The 24,186-nt window shown below is 40.6% G+C and overlaps 2 protein-coding genes across 15 annotated transcripts in view; one reads left to right on the top strand and one right to left on the bottom strand.

Moving 5' to 3' along the window:
- Window positions 1–11,586, top strand: part of TMEM263 (transmembrane protein 263) — a 16,232-nt gene extending 4,646 nt beyond the window's left edge. For all 11 annotated transcript variants that reach the window (XM_069807388.1, XM_069807386.1, XM_069807394.1 and 8 more), the window contains 2 exons: window positions 3,612–3,681; window positions 8,849–11,586. In XM_069807388.1, the coding sequence (XP_069663489.1) occupies window positions 3,618–3,681; window positions 8,849–9,135 (351 nt within the window). In that variant the 5' untranslated portion in view covers window positions 3,612–3,617 and the 3' untranslated portion in view covers window positions 9,136–11,586. The remainder of the gene's footprint in view (window positions 1–3,611; window positions 3,682–8,848) is intronic.
- On the bottom strand, window positions 11,466–24,186 carry MTERF2 (mitochondrial transcription termination factor 2). 4 transcript variants are annotated; one of them, XM_069807384.1, is made up of 3 exons: window positions 23,650–24,186; window positions 21,392–21,471; window positions 11,466–15,520 (listed from the first exon to the last, which is right to left on the bottom strand). In XM_069807384.1, exon 3 carries the CDS (start codon window positions 15,487–15,489, stop codon window positions 14,293–14,295), a length of 1,197 nt encoding a protein of 398 aa, XP_069663485.1. In that variant the 5' UTR covers window positions 15,490–15,520; window positions 21,392–21,471; window positions 23,650–24,186; the 3' UTR covers window positions 11,466–14,292. The 4 variants fall into 4 exon arrangements, with proteins under 4 accessions (XP_069663485.1, XP_069663484.1, XP_069663483.1 ...); XM_069807383.1 differs by having other exon boundaries at window positions 23,655–24,186; XM_069807382.1 differs by lacking the exons at window positions 21,392–21,471; window positions 23,650–24,186 and adding an exon at window positions 19,600–19,637.

Below are 24,186 nucleotides of genomic sequence, written 5' to 3'. Positions count from 1 at the left end.
TATTACGTAAAAGATAGCGAGTGGTTTCTGCTTTTCTAACTCCAATTTTTGAAGAAGAAAATTATATTCCTGCCCTCTTCGTCTGAAGACTGGATGAAATCACCTGCTGCCAAGCAGTTGTTCCAGGCCTTTGGCCTCTGGCCCTTTGACCTCCAGTCAATAGAAATACCTTAATCTCTGGAGGAGAGCCAGGTTTAAGACATGCTCCTCTGTGTAGTATTTTCTGTTTGCCAGATATGCTACACCCTGTTTAGCACACGGGATTTTGGATCTTTTCAGAGGCTCTTAAGTCTCCTGACATGTTAAATTGGGTACAAGGATGCATGATGCAGGCTGTAACCTAGATACCTGAAAGTTTTCTGCTGAAGTGCTTTGTTGGATCTCGGTCTTGATTCTGTGATTCACTGGAGAGCTTCTACAGAAAAACAAAAGGACTTGAATTGCACTTTTTGAGCTCTTGTGTGCTAGGTTCTGGTTTTGGTCAAGCTGTGAGCCTTTTCTGACAGTGATGAGATTCTGTTTTCACTTGCATTGATGTAGTAGGAGAACAGTGAGTAAAACCTAGCACAAGCTGGTTAGGCACATCTTTTGTAGGTAGCATTCCTAGAGTGCTTCCAGGTACCTGTAGAGCTACACATCATACAGTAGTTCTCAACTTTCTGCTCTGCAGACCCCTGAAGGCTCCCTTCTGTGTAGAACAAATTCAGTCCTACCGACAGTGACTTGTTTCCCTTAGCTGCTCTTCTCAGGCCCGTGTAGTACTCCATTGACTTCTGGGGTCTGGTAGCAGCAGGTGCCTGGGCTGTAGAAGATAGACCACTGTGGTCCATGTAGTTGTAAGAGAGTGAAGTATTTCTGTGGTTTAGAAGGAGTTGCAATTGTGTTAAATCATTGCATGTGAGTGATATATTGTGTAATATTCCTGTCTACCTTTTAAAATAAAGTAGCTTGTGGTCAAGAATTATGTAACCTTGAGGTTCTAGGGAAGGTAGCAGGGGAGGGAATGCCTGATCTTACCACTTCTTTTAGGTAGTGCTGTGATTTTACACTTGTGTTTTTTTTAAATACTTCATCACTAAACTAGAAACTCTGCTGTGAAACTCCCCTGCCAATACATTGCTTTGCTCATTTAGCTTTGCAGGAACTGCAAGCAAATCTGTCAGTGGCCTAAACTAGATTACGGAGAGTTATGAAAGCATCTTTTACCTGCACTGTTTGCCAATGTTGCTCTGACTCTTTCCATTGGACAGGTGTCATCTTAAATACTTGTATGATGCCTAACACAACAGATCCTCGGTACTTCATCAGGGCTGTATCTGCTGTCAGTGCTGCTGTGTCCAATACCTTCTTAATAGCAGAAAATACTAAAACTTGTGTGGAGCCTTGTGATGCTTTCTAGTGTTCTGCCACGTTCAAAATTGGTAACTTGCTCCAATTCCCCTCTAAACTTGTTGATAATCCGTGACAGTATTTTGTCTGATTAAATAACTTTTCTGAGCCTCTTATGAGGAACTGTTGGCAGAAACTTTTTGGGAGCTCAAACAAGCAATTTCATCTGAATTTCTTTTGGGAGTTACATGCCAGCTAGATACAAATATATTAGCGGAGGTAGTTCTTTATAAAAATTAATTTATCTCTGGCTTAACTCATTTGTGTCTCCCTTGAGTCTGCTTTAAAACTGTTCTGGTCACATTTTTATTCCTTTGCTTGAAGTAAGACTTGCTAGGTTGTGACTTTTATTTTACTTTTTTTAGGATCTTCCCTAATGCAGTGAATAAACTCTTTCCAAATTCCTGATAGAGTAATCATCTTAACGAACAAAATGGCCACATGTTAAGTAGGAATGTAATTGCTTCGTATCTTTGTACAGATGTTTTGATCAAATAATGCCAGGCCTCTCAGTTTGTTACAGCATCTGCCTTCTCTTTCTTATACTGCTTGATATTTTTGTTTCAGGTTGGAAAAAAAGCAACAACCTACATGTAACTTCACATAGTGAGGACAAATCTTTGTATTTCTTCCAGGTTGCATTAGATGAATGCAAAGAAGTCATGTAGTACCTGTATCCAGTTCTTTCTCAGAACCTGACTGCCCTTGGTTGCTCCCTGTGATCAATTGGGCTCTCTTGCCTTTCTTTTTTTTTTCTTTTTTTTTTTGACTTGCTGACCTGTGATTAAATAAAGTAACAAGGAATTCTATGATTGTAACTTTTTCAAATTGCCTCTTAGCCCTCATGTATTGGGTCATCCATCTTGATGTATTACTACTCACTTTCCTATTTCTTAGCTTCCATGTTTGTGTTTCTGGCTTTTGTTAGGTACTTGTTCAGTGTTACCATCAAATCAGCCACCCTGGTAGTAGGTTTTTTTGCTTGCTTTCTTGTTGAGCTTCTTGTGTAAAAGTACTTATGTTTTCTGAGTCATGAACTGATACCCTTAGTGCTGATTGTGAGGACTCTTTAATATTCAATTTAGGCTTGCTTCGCATCCAAGGATCTATCATTTAGTGTGTGGGTGCCATTTTTTACTGTGATGTTTTGACTTCATAATTATACTACAAGGGTTTTAGCTGGTGTTCTCCCGGTGAGTCTTCCCACTGTCAAGTTCTGCTTCTGCCTTCTCATCCCTTCTTCAGATCCCAGCCACTCCTTCCTCACCCAGAGGAGGTACAGAGAGATCTGTGCATGGCAAGACAAGCTGGAATTATTTTTTTTGGTGGTCGGTGACTCCCGGAAGAAATTTAAATTATTTAAAGGCTTGCCTATATGTGCAGGGAGAAGGGAACTAAGAGGTCACTGGCAGGAAGATAGAAGGATGCTTAGTGCAACTTGTTTTTCTTTTCCTGACCTCAGTGCCTGCTGAGGAGGGAAAGCAGGATTGGCAGGGAGGCTCAGGGAAGGAGGCAGGACTTAACACCGAGGCACATTTTCGTGGGGGAGGAAAGCAGGAGGGAAACCTGGGCTAGATATTGCTTTCTTCGCCTCCAAAGGGGAAATGCAGTAAGCAGAGCTGCTGATTTGAGCTTTCTCCTGTGCTTCCCCTCACTGTCAGGGACTGCTGCTCTAGAACTGCTCGAGGAAACAGCTTTTGATGTAAAGAAATCTCCTTTCTGAAATGTTTTCATTGGAAAGTTTGTGTAGAGTTAAAACAGTCTAGTTCTGCTGCTATCACCACACTGTGTATGCAGTACTGCTACAAGATAAATGGAGTGTTTTCATTACATTTCTTCCATCTTGTTTTCATGGCATTTATTTAAATTCTGCTGCAAGGACTTGTTTCTTTGAAGTGCTGCTTTCCAGGTACTAACAGATCTTACAGGCATGCTGCTGTTGTTTTTCTAGTGCCCACCACCTCTGTGATCACTGGGCTTTGCTTTTTTTAATACATAAACTATTGTATGAGAGTGGCTGTTTTGTTTTTCATACTGTTTTTCTTCCTGATTGCTTTTTAGCAGTATGAAATAGCAGTAGTTTGGCAGGAGCTGCTAGTGTATCTAGTAATGAAAAAGAACTTCCTTTTCTGTGGAACTTAACCTACGTGCATTTTGGATTCATGGATTACATTTATGCGTTGCCAGAAAAGATGTACAGCATATGTGAATTTCTTTTTTAGGCAATAATGAATCAAACGGACAAAAATCAACAGGAAGTCCCATCATACCTTCATGATGAACCACCAGAAGGTATGTATTAGTTTTCATAATATCAAGTATATTCACAGAATTTCATCAGAAGTTCAGATCTCTTAAAAAAAAAAAATCTGCAAGCTGAACCCTTTAACTTTCATTTAAGTAACAGTAAGCAAGCCAGCCCTGGAATGGGATGGGCCTGGATTATTCTTCACTTCTGCATTATCCCAATAACAATAAGGCCACTGAATATAACTCAGTGAAGAACTGTACTGATAAATTATAGAGAAGATGGGCAGATACTGAAGGACATAATTTGCAGATTAGTTTCCAGAGATGTGAATTGGTCCAATAGGTATTTATTTCTGCTGTTCATTATGCGAGATGGAAAGAGCCCAGCTTCACTTTTGGAGTCCTTGCTGAGTTCATAGTGCTTGTGACTTTTAAACAAGAAGTGTTTAAAAAGTACATGGAACTTTATTACTACTTTTGGAGACCCTTTTCCATCATACAATTAACTGTGGTTCTAACTGTTGCCTTAATCTCATGGTTTCCTAAAAACAAACACAAACTTTACTTCATTAATGCAGTGGCATCTTGGTCTCCTGAATCAAATGAATCTTAAATTGGTTATTGAATCTGCAGAGGAAATGCAGTTGCAGATGAGCCGAGTTCCCTTCTGGGCTATGGAACAGCAGGACTGTGAAGAGTCCTGTTTGCCTAATGCGACTGGAAGCATACTAGATCAAAAGCCATTCTTGGCACACAGGTTGTCTGTGGTTTGTCTTCTCTTGCTTTAAGACCAAGTGTGTTGGATGTAGAGGTCGGTGAGTGCCGATTCCTCTCGGTTCATTGCTTTTCAATTTATGATGACCCTTTCGAGCTCTGTTTGTTTGTTTGTTTCCTCAGCTTTTGTATGTTGTATGACTGAACAATTTACTTCACTTGAACAACAGTATTATCCACTAACTGTAGCAGAAGGGCTTGAAGTGGAATAACTCACTCTATTCTTAACAACTATTAGGCAGGAAACGCAAGTACAAGAAGAGTGGAAAGGGAGAAATAGATTTTCATGGCACAGTGGTTCTTAAGCTCTACTATACTTGAACTTGTTACAGTGTCCTGGTGTGAGGACAAAAATCTTTCTTTTTAAGCTCTTACAGGGTTGTCAAGATCCCAGAAGCATTTCTGAAAGCAAATGCTAGGCTGGAAACTATGCCCTAATGTGTGTTATCTTCAAGTCTAATTTTTAAGGTGCCTTTCCCCCTCACCCCCCCTTAAAGATGGAATTGTGTTTTATTCATGTTAAACCTTGCATATAGAAAGTGAACAGTGTCTGACTGATAAACTACAACTGATTCTTTCTTGAGGAAGGCAGTGAAACAAGTGGGCATTTTTAATCTTCCTAGAATACTCAGTAGGTTGTCCAGATTCAAAGCATAACAGCAGAGTCTGATCATCACTAGTTATTGCAAGGTTTTATTTAAAATTTGTGAGCATTTAAGACTTGATTTTCTTCTGCACAGTATCTTCTTTCAGTATAACAAGAACCAGTTTGAATATGAAATCTAAATAGATAGAGAAAGTTGGTGTAGTTAGAGGGAGCAGAATGAAACACAGCTTGCCTTAATGGAAACTCTGTCCTTGAAGAGGCTTTTTCCTCTTGATTCTGTTTCACGTGCACTCTTCAAGCCTCATGACTTCAGCTAAAACGTTGGAGTACCCTTGAAGAACATCCCTGTTTTAAATGTCATACAAGGCCTTCATATGCGATACGCTTACACCATCATAGAAGGATGGCCAAATGGGGATGGAAGGCTACCAGTTCAATGTTGGCAAGAAGATCTGAACAGGCTCTCTGAACAGGCTGCCAAAAAAAATCCTTAGAGGAAAGGCTCGATTCCAAAACAAATTTGCAGTTTTTCATAAAGATATAAATAGTTCCAGTTTGTTGAAATCACACTCGACAAGCTTGGTGCCCAAAGGGTTTAAAGAAATACATATGTAGAAGAAGCTTTTGTGCTCATACTTTCTATAAGTAGTGCTATTCTAATGGTTTATTTTCTGCTTTGCAAGTGGTGCCAACCTTTGCAGCCTACATTCATTCAAACTCTTGTTGGCTGTTGGACACTTTTCAGCAGGAAGCTGGCTGCAAGGTAGCATGGTAAAGCCAACCCCTGAACAGGGAACTTGTGTAATTTTCTCCCTAGATTTAGGAATGATCTGGTTTACCTTCTTTCTCATACTGGTTAGAAACAAGGAGACCAGGAATGTGTATCCTAGAATAGAAATCAAGTGGCAATAAAAACTCTTTGCAGCTGCAGGCATTTACTAGATCTCATGGACAATGCAAACAGGAATTAAATGGGAATGTGTCAACCATCACCAGAAGTTATTAATACACCAAGTCACAGTCAGTATTTATACTTGTGAAATAGAGTATATGTTGCTGAAGGATTGGTTACCTGAAGTAATGTGAGGAAAAGCATGTCAAGATTACTTTTGTTTGCTTCTCTTTTGTAATTTTAAGTTAGCTATGATGGGTCCTTTCTTGCTAACGTCAGATCTAATTCACTGAAATCAACTCTTAAAATTCAGTGTGATAAAACTACTCCCTTTCACCGTGATGATAATGATCCAGTTAGGTGGAAGTGAAGCACTTCCTAACCAAATTTTTTACAAGGTCTGTGAGTCTAGTCACAAGAATTGTCTAATGAATAATACCTAGACAGTGGATTTTATACCAGGCTGTATATGCTCCTATCTGAGTTTGATTCTTTAGGCTTTCTTTGTGTGAATAGGAATTCTGATATCTGTGTGCTTGTGTTGGCAATGCATTTTTGCTGGAGGTGTCCGGGTTGAAAGCTGCTGGCCTAGAATGAACCAGCAAGGGTATTACTTGGCTTTAAGTAAAAGGCTGTCACTTACATTTCTAGTTTCCGTGACACTTTATCTACATCAACTTCTCAAATAAGAAAGACTAGTGTAAGCTGGAAGCATTTTTAGTATTTTTTTGCTCCCTTGAGCTGCACTGTTCCTCTATATGCCTTTTTTTTTTTTTTTTTTTTTTAATTTTTGTCAGACTTGTAAGAAGTTCTCACATTTAGATGACATCTTTTGTTTTAATTATTCCAGGCATGCACATAGGAACTCTGAACTTGACACTTTTTTAACAAATTCTGAATCCTGGGTCAGTCCTGGCATTATCAAAAACTCACTGGAGGTGCATGGGAAGTTGTTCACCCTCATTTTCATCTTGTAGATGAGTGCTGGGAGGTGACTCTTGGAAACTGTCCTCTGAATGTGAGTTGTCAGCAGTCAGGGCACTGGAGAGAGAGACCTGTTCTACTCGTTCTCCTAAGGCATGTCTGCAGTGCAGAGCAAATGGGTTGACAGGGGCTAGATAGAGATCTCTGCTGGATCTAGATCTGATTTTTCTTTTCCCCTGGCTCTTTAGACTCGTTGTCCTCTTCCAAGCATTTTCATTCTGCTGCTGACTCCCTCACCTCTTTATTTCATGTTTGTTTCTTCCCTACCTCTGCCCACTGTGGTTCCACTTGCTCTTTTCTTGGTTCCCTCTGTTTTTCCCTAAGAAAGGGAAATGTATCTGTTAAATCCCATACATTATCTACAGGTAGCTAGAAAATACAAAAACTCTGGGACTCACCCTACTTGTGTTAACTGGCTGTCTCTTGCCATGGTTCTCTCTGAAACTTTTTTTTAAGGAATGTTTGGGGTTGGTGAGGAATTGACAAGGCAGGAGCTGAAAAATGCTTGCCTGTAAATTGTTGTGAAGACCAGAGATTTCTCAAGGTTCACACTGAAAATACCTTGTAGACAGACATGTCGGGGCTACTGGTTTATAGGTGCAGTAGGTGATATTTTCTTGTGTGCTTAAATACAACATTAACATACTGTTTCATCTTCCTATTTCTTTTTTGAAGATTAGATGATGCTTAGCAGTAGCAGGGCATGGACTTGCAGTCTCAGTTGCCTTTAGAGGCAAGGTGCATGTATCTAGGATTTTGAAGCCTACCTTTAGAAATGCAAAGTAATTAGTAAACTATTGGAAGGCTAAGTGGCTAATTCTGGGAGTCTTTCTATTACTCTAATAGGTTTCTATTATGTTGAGGCTATGTAATTGTATCATAAATATGGAATAGGAATTGACTTCTACGGTATATAGGAAGAAACTGCAAAATGCAGGTTAAACATAACATTAAAAAGAAAAAACATATTAACGTCATCAATAATATGCAGAAATCCTATGGTTTGCGATTTGGTTTTGTGCGTCATATTGGGACTTCCGTTGGGAGCCTGTAACTCTTGCTATTGTTAATGTCTGTGGGGACCACTTTTGGCATTTAATGAGCTTATTTGGCCATTGGACTTCCGTCCCTGCCCCGCTTCCCTATCCAAATTACAGAAAAGGCCTTTCTGGAAGAAAATTAAGTTTGTGTACATGATGAAGAAAGGAAGTGCTACAGTGAAGAGTTGGCACCAGTTTTGTCCTTCTCATGCTTCTTTTGACTCCTCTGATTGCTCTTGTTTGTAACCTTCTTTCCTGACCCTTTGCACACAACCCCTGTAAGCATCTTCAGAACAGTAATTACTAAGGAAAGAAGCAACTTTGCCTCAAGGTGAGGTCTTTTCAAAGAACACCTTTTTTTTTTTTTTTTTTTTTTTTTTTTAATATACCTTTGGCTCTGCTTCTCCAGGAAACTTCTTCCAGTCCTTCCTTAGAGATTTGAACAGCAAGTAGTCCTGCTGCTTTTGGAGGTCCCCCACTCTGTGGGTTAACTCTTAATATTAGGATGGGGAAACGGGAGGGTGTGTTGTGCCCTCCCATTAATAAAGTCCAGGAATGAGGCTAATTTGGCCATGAGACTTCCCAGAGTCTGGGAAAGTAGTGGTGCATACAGAGGACAGAAGTTTAGCACGTAAGACTGTGTGGGAGCTATATGCCTGATATTTGTAGGCTCAGTATTGACTTAGATTTTAGAAAACAGCGTTGAGGTGTGTCTTGCCGCAGCAAAGTGTCTTTTCTTACTTGGAACTATGGTGGTGTATGAGCATCCAAGAAAAGCAGCCTGCAAGGTAAGTATATACTGTGTGCAGTGGCCATTAGGCTAGAAAAGGAAATACTTATGAACAACCTTTTCTTTTGAAAATGCTTTAATCATAGCACTGCGATTGATTTGCTTGTTGTTTCCTCCCTTAGGTTCATTAAAAGACCACCCGCAGCAGCAGCCCGGCATGCTTTCTCGTGTGACTGGTGGCCTCTTCAGTGTCACAAAGGGAGCTGTTGGTGCCACGATTGGGGGTGTTGCTTGGATTGGAGGGAAGAGCTTGGAAATTACCAAAACAGCGGTCACATCTGTGCCTTCAATGGGAGTGGGGCTAGTCAAAGGAAGTGTTTCTGCTGTAGCTGGAGGTGTTACAGCTGTAGGATCTGCCGTTGCAAGTAAAGTGCCTTTAACGGGAAAGAAAAAGGATAAGTCTGACTAAAACCAAAACTGAGACGTACTTGATTCTTCAGAATATTACATCAGTGGCATTAAAATCTGCTAAGATTTGGACCATGAGAAGCCATGTGTCTTAGACACTTTATCTTCTAAAGAGTTGTGCAAGTAACTCGATTTCATCTGAAAAGGACAGAAGCAGCTTGGCTAGCACAGCGTATGAAGATTTATTAGAGCCTAGATTGAAGCTTTGTATCTGGTGAAATGTTACACTTGATAACTATAGAAGTTAAGTGTATCCGAAGGGATAATACGTATTTGAATATTCATTTACTCTAAGTCTTTTGGAGTTTTGGACTAAAATGTGAACATAGAAACTTGGTAGTCTCTGCTGTACCATCAATATGATGAGATGCCATTTACTGTTCTCAGTGGTTTCCATATCCTCGTGCTAAGGATCCTTCAGCTGTCTAACAGCATTGTTGGATGTACCCCAATAGTTTTGGTTATGAAACTGCATTTGCAGGCAGCCTGTAAACTATCAGTGACCGCATTCTACCAGTGCGGACTGGAGCAAATAGAACTGGAGGTGCGCAGAAATTGGAAATGAGTGGGAGATAGAAGTGAGAACGTTTGACAACATGGTAGAAGGGATCATAAAGAGTAAACTAACTTAATGCCTTATTAGAAAAAATATCTTTTTACTAGGTGAAGCTGTGTAAAGAACTGTTCTGTCGTTTCAGTGCAGTGCACAGAATGAGCCTTAGACTCTCTTTTACAAATCCTGGTATCTGAAACCTTGTCAGTTTTTACTGAAAACAAGATTGCTCCATCTCAGGTGTATTTAATGATGTGCATCTATCTCCTGCAAGTGAATACTTGCTTCTAATAAACTTCTTATAGACACTAGAAAAAATGATGGCTTAATGGAAACTGGGCTGATGTTTGTGGTCATCTAGCACAACTGTCTGACTTGAAAGAAACTCCTTTGTGTAGTTGGAAACCACTGAAGAACTAGCAAAGCTGTTGTCTCAGCTCCATGATGCACCAGGTTAGCTTCTTGCTCTGTTTAATCAAAGGCAAGGAATTTTTCACTACATCTTTCTCTCATAGTTTGCATTTTGATTGTTGAGTAAAATGCAATACTTTTATATAAAAAAACAAACCAAAAAAGGTAGGTGAGGCCTTACTAAAAAAAAAAAAGAGAGAGAAAGAAGCATCATCCAAGTAAATTGTACACTGACAGATTCCAAACGTTGACACACCTCAAATGGTAACATCTGTAGGTCCTCTACAGCATGTGAGGCAGAATGCACTTGTAATGACACAGCTTGAGGTTGCCTTAAAATAGAAGCTGTTCGTGATCTCTTTTTTTTTTTTTTTTTGTGTGTGTACTGACTTTGCAAAATAAGTAACCTCTTTGGAAGCCCATAGAAGGCTGTGAATGTTGTGTATGCAGTATTTTCTAAAAGCTTGTGTTGCTATGGAGAACTTACAAGCATGTAAGCTTACTTTTTCAGTGGCTATGGTTGTACAAGAAGGATATATAGGGAGACTTCTTAAAAAATTTAAAAAAATGAAAACATATTGCTTGGCTAAAACTTAGTCCAATATTCATGGGTGTTGAAAGTACACTATGTGTAAATTATGGTACAGTAGTCACCTAGTCCCTCTGAGCCATTGGTACTTCAACTGCACTCTGCAACAACTTTATTTGGTATCAGTAATTGTATATGTTGGTAGTACAATATTCGTAAGCATGGGGATTTGGGGCGGTGGGGAGAGCAAAAACCCAGCAAACGGCATTATCTGCTCCTTTTGTTAGATGCACCAGCTGCTTAGCTCCCATCTGCTGCAAGGGTGTGATGAGGTAAGTTTATGCAACAAATGGAAGACTTTTAACTTTTTTATAGCCAAAAGCTAATTGCATAGAATATAGCGTAGTTTAAGGATACCAGTTAGCTCTAGAAATGAGCTAGCTTGGATATCAGAGGCAATCTAGCTGCAGCAAATAATTTAGTATGGTCTGCTCCCCTGCAGTTTCCAGTGTAGACATATCCCCAGAGGGCTACCACTGAACCCTTAAGAGCCACCTGTTTGGAGCATAGTGGCATTTGTGACACTCAACCAAACCCTTCCTAATAGTTTTCTGAAAGCATAAATGTTGAACTGGTCATACCCCTTTTCTACGATAGTCTCTGATTTTTATACTATGAAACTTGCTGCAAAACAAGTGTGGTCTGAGATAAGCAATGTCAGATCTGTAAAGAGCTGCCAACACTTCATTATGTTTTGTTATTAACATAACCTGTAGTTATTACTTCTGAGTCTTGTAACTGAAACACTTTAACATGGCATATGGTTTTAGTTTTTGAAAAGAGCTTTGTCCTATATCCTGCATATTTTCCATTCACTTGTGAAACTTGCTTCATCTTAAAAACTTGTTCTGATTCTGTCCTGACACTTGTGAAACATTAAATTGTTGCTGTTTCAGACATTTGAAAGCTTCCTTAGTTAATTTATGGAGAAAGGCATACTTAGGTATAAATCTTCCCACAGTATCATGCCCCAGTGCCTTTTATCTGCACCAACCAGCTCTTAACAAAAACTCTTAAGTTCACTATGTAGGCTGTGCCTAGACACAACACAAAATCCCTCATACCCTTTCCTCCCCTGCGTGAACTGAGGCTTGGGGATACCCACTTTTAAGATCGTAGTGAGTGGAATGGAATACGGACCTGAAATTTTCAGGGGAAGTGAGATTGTTCTTGTGTCTCGGGGTTGTTTTTTTGTAGTGGTTTTATTTTACTCTCCATTTCCCAGCCCCCACTTCAAAAGGGGCAGTGTTTATGAAGACTACTTGTATGCCTGACTGCTTGCTGTGTAATGAAAGGTTGGTCTATAGGCTTTTATGTGCCAGACTTAAACAGTTTAAACTGGTTCATGTTCACTGCAAGTAACAGCAAGAGAAGACGAAGCAGATTTCAGCAATACATTTTGGTAATTGGGAGCTTCTGTGAGGCTTTATTATAAATGAATATTATAAATGTGAAGAAGAGAGAAGTGGGTCCCAGGCATAGAATTATGAATGAAGGATTGAATGAATTTCTGTCTGCTGGTAGAAAAAAGGAGTCTTTCTGTTTATGCTTTTGTTTTGAAAGGGGAGGAGGAGAAATTGAAACAGAATGGAAAATGAGTTTGTGATAACTCAGGCTGTGACTCAAGGAAATATGTCACTTTCCCATTTTGTTCACTGCCACTGGAAATACTGTAAGTGATGGAAATAAGGTGTTTCAGGAACTTTGAAAACAGATATATGTAGAAATGCTGAAACTAAATTTTCAGGGAAAACACTGTTCTACATCTTGGTTTCCTTTTCATCCTAAACCATCCATCAGATCTGTGGTTCAGCATTACAGGTTGTATTATGAATAACCTCAGAGAGCTGAAATGTCCCCTTGTGTCTGAGGGGAACGATGCTTTGAAATTCAAGTAATACTGTGGTATGCTTAATAGCTGAGCAGACAGTCAGAAAGTGATAAAGGCAAGTTCCTGTAAATTTTTAATATGGCTATCTTCCCAGTTTCCTCCTAAAAAAACGATAATGTGTTTTGAAGAGTCAGCAAAGACATGGCTTAGTAACACAGCCTGACTTTTATCATGCTGGTGATATGTGCCCCTTCTTGAATTCTCGCCACTGTCACACGCACTCCTAGAAGAGCTGTGGTTACCCCCACAAGCTGCCATCACGTCCACACTTGCCTGCATGGTGGTGAGTTTAAGACCTTCAGCTGTTGAGATCTTGGCACTGATCTAACCAGATGTTTCTAGCCTTTTCCAAGCTCACAGCAGATAATGTGGCAGCCTATATAAAATATAACCTTGCAGCTCACCATCTAAGCAAGTAATTCAATACCAGCTTTCCTCAGCAATTTAAAACTTTTCTTTAAGAAAAGGAACCCTGGACTTGCTGCCAAAATGTCTGTTAAAAATGGCCTTGAAGAATGGCCTGGAGCGAGGGGGGGGTGTAACTGTTTTTTTTCTCCTGCTGTCAAGAGGGAATGTGTATGGAATAGTTGCTTAGCAAAGTCTTTCTGAGAAACAGAATCACTGATGATCCTAATTCTCTTGAGATGATTGTCAATGATGCTACTATTTTATATTCTCATTCACAGCCCGTAAATGAAAATAAATAAAATCCCCTGAGAACTTAAACACTGTCAGATAGTTACTATTTTGAAAGCCAGCACTTGTCAACAATTACTGTATGGTGTTATCTGAGAAGCAGTGTCATCCATATATTTAGAAACTGGCAGCTGTTTGCAAATCTAGTAGTCATTTTTAATCACCAGTGGTTTACAGACTAGAGTTTTGTTACACCTAATATAAAAGCATGACTTTTTCCTTTCTCCTACAATCCTTCTGAGACTCACTTGAGTCTCTCCCTAACCTTTTCTCTCCCTAAGCTGTGCTAGAAAAGAAATTAAGAACTAGACAATGGCAATAAATGTATTTCCTCCTGCCCCAAACCTTTTGAAAAAGTAGTAAATTTTGAAGTCTCAGAAATATAAAGGAGGTTGTCTCATAGTTTCTTTGCATTGTGGTTTGCACACAAACATACTAGGGCCTCACTGCAGCAGTCACTAAATAAAAAAATAGTATGTCCTGCCCCTGTTCTCAGACTGCTCTACCTATGTTTTCCTATCCAAGAAGTGAGGTCTGCTGCAGGTCAGGATCCAGGAGCTAGAGCTACTTACTGCAGCAATAAGGAATGGAACTCAAAAAGAGCCTCCAAAATTCAGTGAACCAGTGGGTTGAACACTGCTGGAAAAATAACCCTCCTTTTCTCAGATAAAGATTGTGCTAATCACTACCCCAGGCTGGACTGTGCAGTGACAGAGCTGAAAATCCAAAGCAGTTAACGCCCTGTTAGATAAGGAAATGTAACGGAACCAAAAAAAAAAAGTGAGGTACTCCCTGGGGAAAAAAGGCAACCTTTATCATAACCAGCTTCTATGATATTATTTGAAAGTATTAGAAAGCTACAACTGTATAATGAATTTGTGCCCAAGACCCACTCTGGGACAAAGTACAGTATAAGACTACAATCTGGTTAAGATTTCTTTCGGCTCTTCTCAACCACCCAGCATCTCTTTTCTCATTAATAATTTTCTTCTGTGTAATTTGAAGTACAGCATTCAAATTATTCTTCGATGTGTACAGGAGCAACAGGATTAAAAATTGGTCTCTCCTTCTTTGATTGTATCCTACCATAATTGACTTCAAAATCCTTCTTAGTACCATTCAAGCTTTCTAGATTTCCACTCTTTATATCATATCCCAAAGCAGAGAGTTTTTTAATTCGGTACTGAACAATTTGCGTTGTCAACTCCAGCACCATTGGTGTGTCTCTAATCTGCGCTACAGAAATTCCTTCCTTCAGTAGTCCTTCAAGTCTTTCTTCCAAAACTGGAACAGAATAGTAGAGAAGGGCTGGGCATTTCAGCACTAGCTGTTTTAATTCTTGATCACTGCACTTAAAGACATTTTTGGAATAAAGCATACTCTTCTGCATAGTAGTAGGAGTAAGCTGAAAAATAAAACCTTTAAGTTTGGACAGCAGCTGTAGAACTTCATGGTCACTGAAATGATTCTTCTGGAGAAATTCCAAGTTCTCCTGGATTGTGGTGGAGGAATTTAATAAAATAAATGGATTTTGGCTCAATAGCTTCAGTATCCAGATCTTCATATTTGCATCAGAACCTCCTAAACTTAAATAATTTCTTTGTAATGTCTCTATCACGTTTTTGTTTTTCTCAACAGGATTATAGAATATACTGGGTGCGCTTGTCAAGAACCTGGTGATTATATTATTCTTAAGTCCCAACTCTTGAAAAAACAGTATATTTGCCTTCTGATTCTCATGATACTGAGTACTAAAAAAAGACTCTGGAAATTGCTCTATTAATTTAATTAAGTGATTTTCATTCTGGCATACTAGTTGCCATAGAGTTCTTTGAGAGTTTATCTCTGCAGGGGTATGGAGAATTGCCTCTGGGCAGCGTTCTAAAATGTTGGCTACAGTGGTCTCATCTGCTCCCATTTCTTTTAAGATATCAGCAATTTCTTTAACATAGGCCACATCCTGGAGAAGGACCCATTCCTTTAGTCTGCGTATTTTCTTAATGTCAACTGACAATCTGTAGAGACTATCAATGGTTTTTTTATTTTCCTCTCTTGATTTTGTATCCGTTGTGTAAGTGGAATGTATTAGGAAGCTTCTCTTCATTACTTCAGTCCATACAGAGGGAAAATTCAGTCCTGGGTTACAATACTGAGATCTTGCCAACAGAAGAGTAAATATATCTTTTGCACTGTGAGTGACTCCTCTCAACATCATGGAACGCAGTCCTATGCAGAGAGAACAGCAACTACAAGAAAACACATTTAAGGCACAAATTATACCTTGTAATGTTCTCAGAGGCACTGATATTTAGACTTGAGCTGGCATAAGAAACCACTCTCAACAGTGTTTTGTTGTTACTAGCACAAAATTCAGCTTTCATGCAGAAGGGGGAGGGAGGTAAGACTTTTGAAAGGTTAATGTTCTGACGGATGCCTTACAACAATAACATGGGCATGCAACAGACCTGATGTGGGGGCAGCGCTCTGTCCATATGCTTGCAGTCATACAAAAACCAAACTGTCAGCCGTTTCCTGCAGCTAACATTGTTATGTTACAGCTCACTCGCACTATATTAGAAAAATGTTTCATTCAATTTAATTTGACTAATTCTACTAAATGAATTTTTTCAAAGGCTGCTTTCTTAACTCTTCTGAATGTATTTGCTTAACTTCTCAAGCACTGTTTGGAGCGTGACTTGTTCCTTCACGTGTCGGAGACCCACCTCCAGCGCTCCGTCAGCAGCGGTTCACAGCCTAACTGCATTGTGAAATCATTCTCGTTATAATTAAGGAAAAAAATCATCAAAACCTTTATGTATGTGTTTTTCCACGAGCAGAGTCTGTTAATTGGGTTCTGAATAAGCACACGGGTATTTTGGGGGAGGAAGCAAGTACACTGTAACATCTTCAGGCCTTCACTTGCCTCTTCAGCACCTACTTTGCTACAGCTGCCTTTTGCGCTGTTTTGCCTTATTTCTGTTTCCAGGTTGTTTCTGTCATTGCCAGCGACCCCCAGTAGGCAAAGGGTGGAATAGGTGCGTGGCTGTATTGGGGTCCACACAGCAACCGCAGGGTAGTTGTGGGTGACCCCATGCCCCACCTTTGCTCAAACTGACTGCCAGGTATCACCAATAGCACACGCGCTGCCGCCTGCTCTGCAGTGGCCAAAGGAGCCGCAGCAGTCAAACAGAGATATCATCCAGTGTACCTTTAACTTCCTAGGTGGTGTCCTCGTAACAACCTTTTGGAAGCACAGAGTGTGGAAGGGAGAACTGCTGGTCTGTGAAATACTTGCACAAATTGCTGCTGCTGGTAACACGAACTCCTCAAATTGAAAACGAGAAAAAGAATACAATTTGTGCATTTGACAATGCTGTTTATACAGTTGCTTTCACCTCTCCCAAAGTATAGTGTGCTTCAAAAAGTACCTATGTGAGCATTAAGTTAAATTATTTTGAGGTGGGTTTTTTTAGGAGAGAAAAGACTGTTACGATCATGCAGTCTAATCTTCTACATAACAGACCAAGAAGCCTATTGCAGGAACAGCTATGCAAGACTCCTAAAATTTTCTTTATAGCCTACCTTTTAAGAAAATACATAGTTTGTTTAGAGAACTTAAGTGATAGAGCCCCCATGTAGTTGTCAGGTAAGGTTAAATATTTTCCAGGGGTAAAATACTTCATCTCAAGAAAGTGTACCTTTAAGTTGATGTTTTTCAGCTTCTAAAAGCTGGACTCTTGTTATGTTACTACATCATAAACTAACAGAGTAAGACATAATTTTCTACATGCAAGCTTATGTTATTAACAGAAGCTGTTTATCGGTAACTTGTTTTTTAGTATTACTTCAAATCTCCAAGGCAAAATCTGATTGCCTAATGAAGCTGCTTGTGTCATAACCCCAAGGCTAATGATTTTATCTTCATAAACTTTGTGACGTGAGAAGTGCAGTCCAGCAAGCTCCACCGCAAAACAAGCATTTTTTCCCCAATAGCCCTGGAAGCAGCGTGAGCGTAGGTAAGTCACAGACTTTTCATGTGCTGACCTTTCCCTGTCCTGAAAAAGTGACTGTTTCAAGGGGACTGCAAACTGAAGCCTCTCTTCCACAGGGAGTGACACAACCGTCTGCATCTGAGTATTCTAAGTAGTTCTATTGAATTTAGTGGGTCCAGTCAGAGTAAGTAAATCTCTGAAGTATCATGGCTTTCTTCATTAATGCTTCAGCTCAGCTGGAAGCTGCCGGCAAAATGAAGTATTGTTAAAATTGTTTGGGATGTCACATGATACTTCCAAAGTAAGAACTGGAAAAATAACCATGACTTTTACTTCAATGTGTAATCCTGCTGTTAAACGAAATTGCCTTGTGAGTAATGTAGTCACTTAAAATACAGTCATTTTATCTATTATAGTGCTTTTAAAAAAAATCTGATAAATTGTGCATTTCCAAGATCTGACATGGAAAGGATTGTTATGTTCACTTAAAAGAAGCTTTATGTTGTCTGAAAATGTTTGACATCATAGTCAACTTTTTTCCTGTTAGTGAGGATCATCCATGCAGAAACACAGAATATTATAAAAGGAAAGAAAACTTTATTTGCTGAACCGCATTTGACTGGGGTACTCAGGAGCCCTTGTAAAGCACTGAGCAAACTAGAACATGCAAAATACGATGAGTGGGTTTTAACATCATGGTGTTCTATAGAAACTGAGAAGATGATTAAGAGTTATGATTTGGTGTATTTCAGAGTCCATAGATGACAGTATCACATTTCCAGGGTATGTAACCTATTCCAAGAGTTCAGAGTTCTCTTAAAGCTCATGCTGGACTACTGTTCTAATATGCAGGACCCCACTGTAACTTTTTACATCCTTATATTGCGGTGGGGATTGTAAAATTGAGAGATTAAGAAAAAAACCAGCCAGCTTAGACGAGTCGTTTGCTCTCACTGCCAGCAGCACCCTCGTATCACCAGGTGTCATAACAGCAATAAGGAAGTGAACTAATGCCTGCCTGGAAGTTACCTGTGATCCTGCTTGCTAGCAGACTCGCGGTGACCTGTATCTACAGAGTAAAAGGGTGTTACAAGTTTCATTATTTAATGAGATTCCTATATGTATCTTCTATAGGAAGTGGACGCTAGGATTAACTGGCCGATTCATCACTCATTTTATTCAGAAATTTCTGAATGTGTATTTTGAGACACAAAACTCACTTTTTGAAAATCAGCAAACCAACCTCTTGTTCATGTTGTATTTTTCACAAAATCTTTCACTAAAGAGAGCAACAGTGTGACTACTGTATGCTGGTCACTACCATTCTCATTACAGCAAACTGTAGCCAGGTCTTAGTAGGCTGTAGAAAGTTAAATGAACTATTAAATGCCTACATTGAACTTTGAATTAACCTGGAAGAGTAGGTATCTACCTAGAAGAGAGCAGTGTAGATAGGATTTGAATAGCTTGTGGAGGAATTTGGACCAGGAATAGGCAGCAGTTTTGTAGATTAACGCATAGTAGAGGAAGCATTCGCACTTCTGTGCTTACAGACAAAAAATGAACCCCTGCTTTGCATCAGTAGCGGAAATGAGGTAAAGAAGGATTACAAAAATACACTAGACCGACACAAAGCTTTCTAGAAAAAACTACAGAGGATCCTAAGATAATCCAGGTTGGAAGGGACCTCAAGAGCTCAAAGCGGGGTCCGCTATGAGGTAAGACCAGGCTGCTTTGTCCCGTCAAGTCCTGGAAACCTGTGTGGACGGAGCCCACCCAGCCTCCCCGCCTCGGCTGTTCTACTGCTCGACCGTCCTCGTGGGGGAAAAGCTTTTCCTCACATCTAGGAAAGGAAAGACATTTTTAAAAAAGCTTAAGGAAGCATAGCACTGTTTAAACCGAAGGTCATCAAGCGGTGCTTTTAGTGCAGAAAAAACGGAAAGTTCTCCGTCGCAGCCTGGCCGCGTAAGCCCGGCCACCCGGACGATCCCCATCCGCACCCCCCTCTCCCTCCCTTCGGACTCCGCTTGGCGGTGGAGGGTCCGGAGGAGGCTGTTTTCCCTCAGCCAGCACGGGACCTGCGGGTGGGAGGCCCGGCAGGGCTCTCCCCGTCCAGCCCCGAGCCCTCCCCCGCCGTCAAAGCACGGGAGGCCGAACCTAACGTCAGCCGGGCCGCTAACGGCGGTACCCCGCCTGAGGGCCGCCACAAAGCTTCCCTCACCGGCCGCGGGGCCGGGGCTGCCTCAGACGGCGGGCCGGCCGAGCGGCGGCCGGTGTGAGGCGGTCGGAACCGGCCCGAACCGGCCCGTTCCCCTCCCCGCCCCGCGCCTGACCTGCCTCGCTCGCCGCCGCTGCGCCGGGCCCTACCACCTGTACCGCCCGGGGGGGGGGGGGCGGGGGGAGGATGTACCATGTGGCGGCGGCGGCGGGTGGCAACGAAGGAGAGTGATTAAGTCTGAGTTTGCAGGAATCGGGGACTTTTGCCATCCTAGGATGTGACCCAGCGTGCTGTAGGGCCTGTCTGGGTGCACCCTGGGCTTAATTAGCGCGGTAAATGAGCTTGCGCGGTCTCTTCATCATGCGAAATCATCTGAGGTTCCGGCACTTGTTAAAATAGACTTCGTTATGATGAGAAATAGTTAAGGGTGGTTGGATTTAAACAACTTTCAAGAGAGAATTAGTGTAGCAAATAAACAAAAGTAAAAATCATTTGAAAATCAATCATTTTGAAGTATTATGACGGCAAAGAAACGAACATTTTAAAATCAGGCTACTTGAGCACCTGTGTTGTGATGGGAGGCAAATGATCCTTTTGATTCAGTAACAGAAATGGCCTGTTTCTTAGATTTATCCACAACTGAATCTGAAATACTGGTGCTAGTGAGGCCTTGCACCCTGTACACCACAACAGTTACCGTACACACCACCTGGGAATTAAAGCTCCTGATACCAAACGTGTTAACCTCTGCAAAGACACTTCCACTCTTTTTGAAAGCAGTACCCTGAAAAATCTCTTCAAGATCAAATTTGGATGAGAGGAGACACTGATGTGTGGATGGGAGGTTTTTCTTACATCAGTATATTTCCTTCCATATGATCACTGCACTTACTACAGAATAAAAGAATAGAATTCACATATGCAGTTACTGGATTTACAGTGTTTTGCTGGTGGTAGTTCAGAAGTTAAATGAGCTGTGATGGTGAGAATTGTCTTCCTCTATCGTATTTTTTTCAGCTGTATCTACTTTATTTCTCTTCTAAACTAATCAGTAACAAATCAGCAGAGACATAAATGATTTCTAGTCCAGAACGATTTTTCTAGGCATGTTAGGACTTTTTAAGCTAATGCTGGGTCTGCACAATCACATCCTTCAGAGAGTGAAAATCAGTCCTGTTCCCTCTGGGAACACTTCTTTTGTCAGCTACATTTTCAATGGTCTGTGCTAGATCTGTGAAAAAGATCTAATGAAGAAGAGAACCGCTACAGAAAGAAACTGTGCTTTATGAACGCAGTTCAAGCTTGGTCTCCTACATAATTGCTGTTTCAAGAACAGTTAACAATGTTTGTGACTATATATGACATACAATGATGTTAAAAACATGTATCTAAAAAATGCTTCTAATTTGTAATACACAATGTATTGTATACTTGCTTCTTTATGTTTTTGTCATTTCATGCCTTCATGTTCTTTTTTCCTTTTGAATGCCTCCCACTCTCTTGATTTTTGTGATCACAGTCTGGGCTAAATTAGCTAAATTAGCAATAATGTTCTTTAAAAAAGTTATCCACAAGAGAACACAGTAGTGAGGTTTACTTGTACGAGTTCCTTGATTAACTGTGATTCTATTTTCTTTTTCTACTATACTTGGAGAGACTCTTCCCTTGAGATTTGACATTTTAATTAATATATTAATATAAGTGTAATGTATTTACACTTCAAGAACAAACCGTCTAGCATGGAAGGTATGGCTAGAGCCAAATGGTGCTTTGACATAATGCTATGCTAATGATATACTACAGTTGTTATTTAGCCTGTAGCGACAAACAGCTTATGGACTGATGGTTTTCATGGTTGCAATTTGGTCATGAAACCGTAAGGTCTAGTGAGGAAGGGTTGCTTCCACCTCGGTATTCCCAAGAAGGCAGATCAGATGATGCTGGACTTTATTCAGGGCCATCTTCAGTGTTGCAGCCTTGTAAGGAGCTAGTGGGGAACATAAGGAGAATGAAAAAGCAGTTTAAAAGTTTGAAATAAAAAACATATTGTGAGGTGACTTTCCTTGAAAATAAGGAACCTATTTTCTTCGATGTGCTCAAAAATTAGAGAATTAAAAGGAATTTGATGGAAAGTGGTCATTAACCATGAGATTTCTTTTTCTATTTCTTTGAAAATTATTCACCAAATATTTGGTATTTCTTAATAATAAAAACAAGCAAGGAATAATGTACTTTGTATTTATAGAGAAAACAATGCCCTACTTTACAGTGACCCAACTACTCCAGATTTGAGTTGCAGCAAGGGTATATGACAGGATCCCGTATGTTCGTCTTGGACCAGAACAATAAGCTGTGGAATATCATGTTCCACAGGTGACAAAGTAATAATTGAAGAACTCATAATAATTTAGGCTATTGTTAAAGTCAGTGCTTAAGAACAGTTCGGCCTCCACACTTTTTAGAAAGAAATTTTGTATAAGACCAAATAGAAAGGGATTCTAATCATGGCTGGGGCCTTTGCTGCTAGCATGCCTTGATCTTTAGTGACATTTTATTACATCATTCAAAGTGAGGCAAGAAAAGCATGAAGGGAAACATGGGATGCATGTATCTTTTTATTGACTTTACTTTTACTTTCTGTGTATCTTAGCAGAAAAAAAATATTTTAGTAGAAAGAGCAACTACAATTCTTAAAGTACTGTCCTGCTCTGGTGTGGTGGTGCAGCCCCCCGGGGCCACTCTGTTATTTCAGGATAAGCCATGCATGCTTTGGGAAGAACTCTCATTGTGCTGTTATCTTGGTTGCAAGTCCAGTAGCCTGGGGCTGGTGTGGCTGGGCATCCTCTGGCCACACCTGGGCCGTCTGCTGCCTGAGTTCTCTATCAGAATGACTCTGCACAAATTATGGCCAGAATGTAAAATAATGACCAAAGCCAGTCATCTCGAGACCCTATAAACAGCGATCCAAGGTGAGACCTTTGGAGCTCTCCAGGACTGCAGTGGGCTGTGTGACCCAGTGTCTCCCCCTGAGCTGGGACACCTTTCAGGATAGATTTTGTGAGGATTGAAAGATCATCGGTTGACAGTTTCGCAAGGATTTAAAGGCCTGATTTCGCAAGGTTCGCTGACCCTCTGGTGATGAATGCCAGCACATAGAAGTGAGTAATTCATGAAACTCACGAAAGGGAAATTTTAAGCATAGGTTAACCTCTCGGGGGGGGGGTGTGTGTGTGTAAATTTGGTTCAGAACTGTTTTATCTGTGCGTGTGTATTTGCAGTTTGATTCAGAACTATTTTGTCTGTCTGTGTGGTTCAAAACTGTTTTATCTGTCTGTATGTGATTTGATTTAACCTCCTGTCCTGGTTTCAGCTGGGATAGAGTTACTTTTCTTCCTAGTAGCTGGTACAGTGTTATGTTTTGGGTTCAGTAGGAGAGGAATGTTGATAAAACACTGATGTTTTCAGTTGTTGCTAAGTAGTGTTTAGACTAAGTCAAGGAGTTTTCAGCTTCTCATGCCCAGCCAGCAAGAAGGCTGGAGGGGCACAAGGAGTTGGGAGGGGACACAGCCAGGACAGCTGACCCAGACTGGCCAAAGGGGTATTCCGTACCATGGGACATCATGCCCAGTATATAAACTGGGGGGAGTTGGCCAGGGGGGATCACTGCTTGGGAACTAACTGGGCATCGGTTGGCGAGTGGTGAGCAATTGCATTGTGCATCACTTGTTTTGTATGTTCCAATTCTTTTATTATTATTGTCTTTTATTAATTATTATAATTATTTTCTTCCTTTCTGTTCTATTAAACTCTCTTTATCTCAACCCACGAGTTTTACTTTTTTTCCCCGATTCTCTCCCCCATCCCACTGGGTGCGGGGGGAAGTGAGTGAGCGGCTGCATGGTGCTTAGCTGCTGGCTGGGGTTAAATCACAACACCTCCATGTGTATGCAACCCTGCTGTGTGTGGGGTGATCCTTGCCATTTTTGAATCTTGGCAACTAAGTCACAAATTTGATTGTAACAAATTCCATTGAATCACTCTGTTAAATTGGCTGATGATTAAGTACTGTTAAAATTATACAACCTAATCTTGTGATCTATCTCAAAAATATTAATAAATCCTAAATTGCTGCTAAACCAAAGCTGGGTAACAAAATCTCATTTACGACACCTGGAATTCTGGAAGTCAAGGAAGGTCAGTACTGCTGATGTGAGTCCTCTCTCTGCCTTTTACTTGAGAGCTGTTATTTCTAGTGAGACTCCTCTTGCTGTTGCTACCCAGCTGACTACGAACGCTCTGGAAGTTGTAGATTTGAGTTGCAATCCACAGGTGGAGGTTTATTTCCAGATCTGCATCTACAGCTGCCCTGTTACGACTCGAAATTGCTCTACCGAGTCCTATCAGCATGATGCCTCATTCAGTGGTTAGCCATGCCTAGTGGCTAACTTGAGAGAAGGTATAAAGAAACCTGCTGTGTCGGCAGCAGGTAGAGGCTGGTTTGAGCTCTGTAATTAAAGATGTTAGATATACACCATTTACTAATAATGACTTTACTGACAGTGCTAGAGGGACCATTTTAACTCGTTCTGCTGCTCAGAACTCGCTGGAAAGCGTGTTTGCTTTCCGCAGCACTGCATGGCCGAGCTACTCCCTCTTGCTCAGTGGTTCTTCCCCAGCTCTTTTGACACCACCTCGGGAGTGC

The sequence above is a fragment of the Haliaeetus albicilla genome, chromosome 19 (genome assembly GCF_947461875.1).
Source record: "Haliaeetus albicilla chromosome 19, bHalAlb1.1, whole genome shotgun sequence".
Classification (NCBI taxonomy): Eukaryota; Metazoa; Chordata; class Aves; order Accipitriformes; family Accipitridae; genus Haliaeetus; species Haliaeetus albicilla.
Note: the sequence above shows the minus strand (reverse complement) of the source record. Positions and strands in the feature narration are given on the sequence as shown.

What these genes read in the sequence shown, in the direction of transcription:
- MTERF2 (XM_069807381.1), bottom strand. Translation starts at nt 17,404, where the DNA reads ATGCAGACGGTTGTGTCACTCCCTGTGGAAGAGAGGCTTCAGTTTGCA. An exon ending in CTTTTTCAGGACAGGGAAAG is followed by an intron (nt 15,521 to 17,318) that starts GTCAGCACATGA and finishes GTTTTCTTGTAG; the next exon opens with TTGCTGTTCTCTCTGCATAG.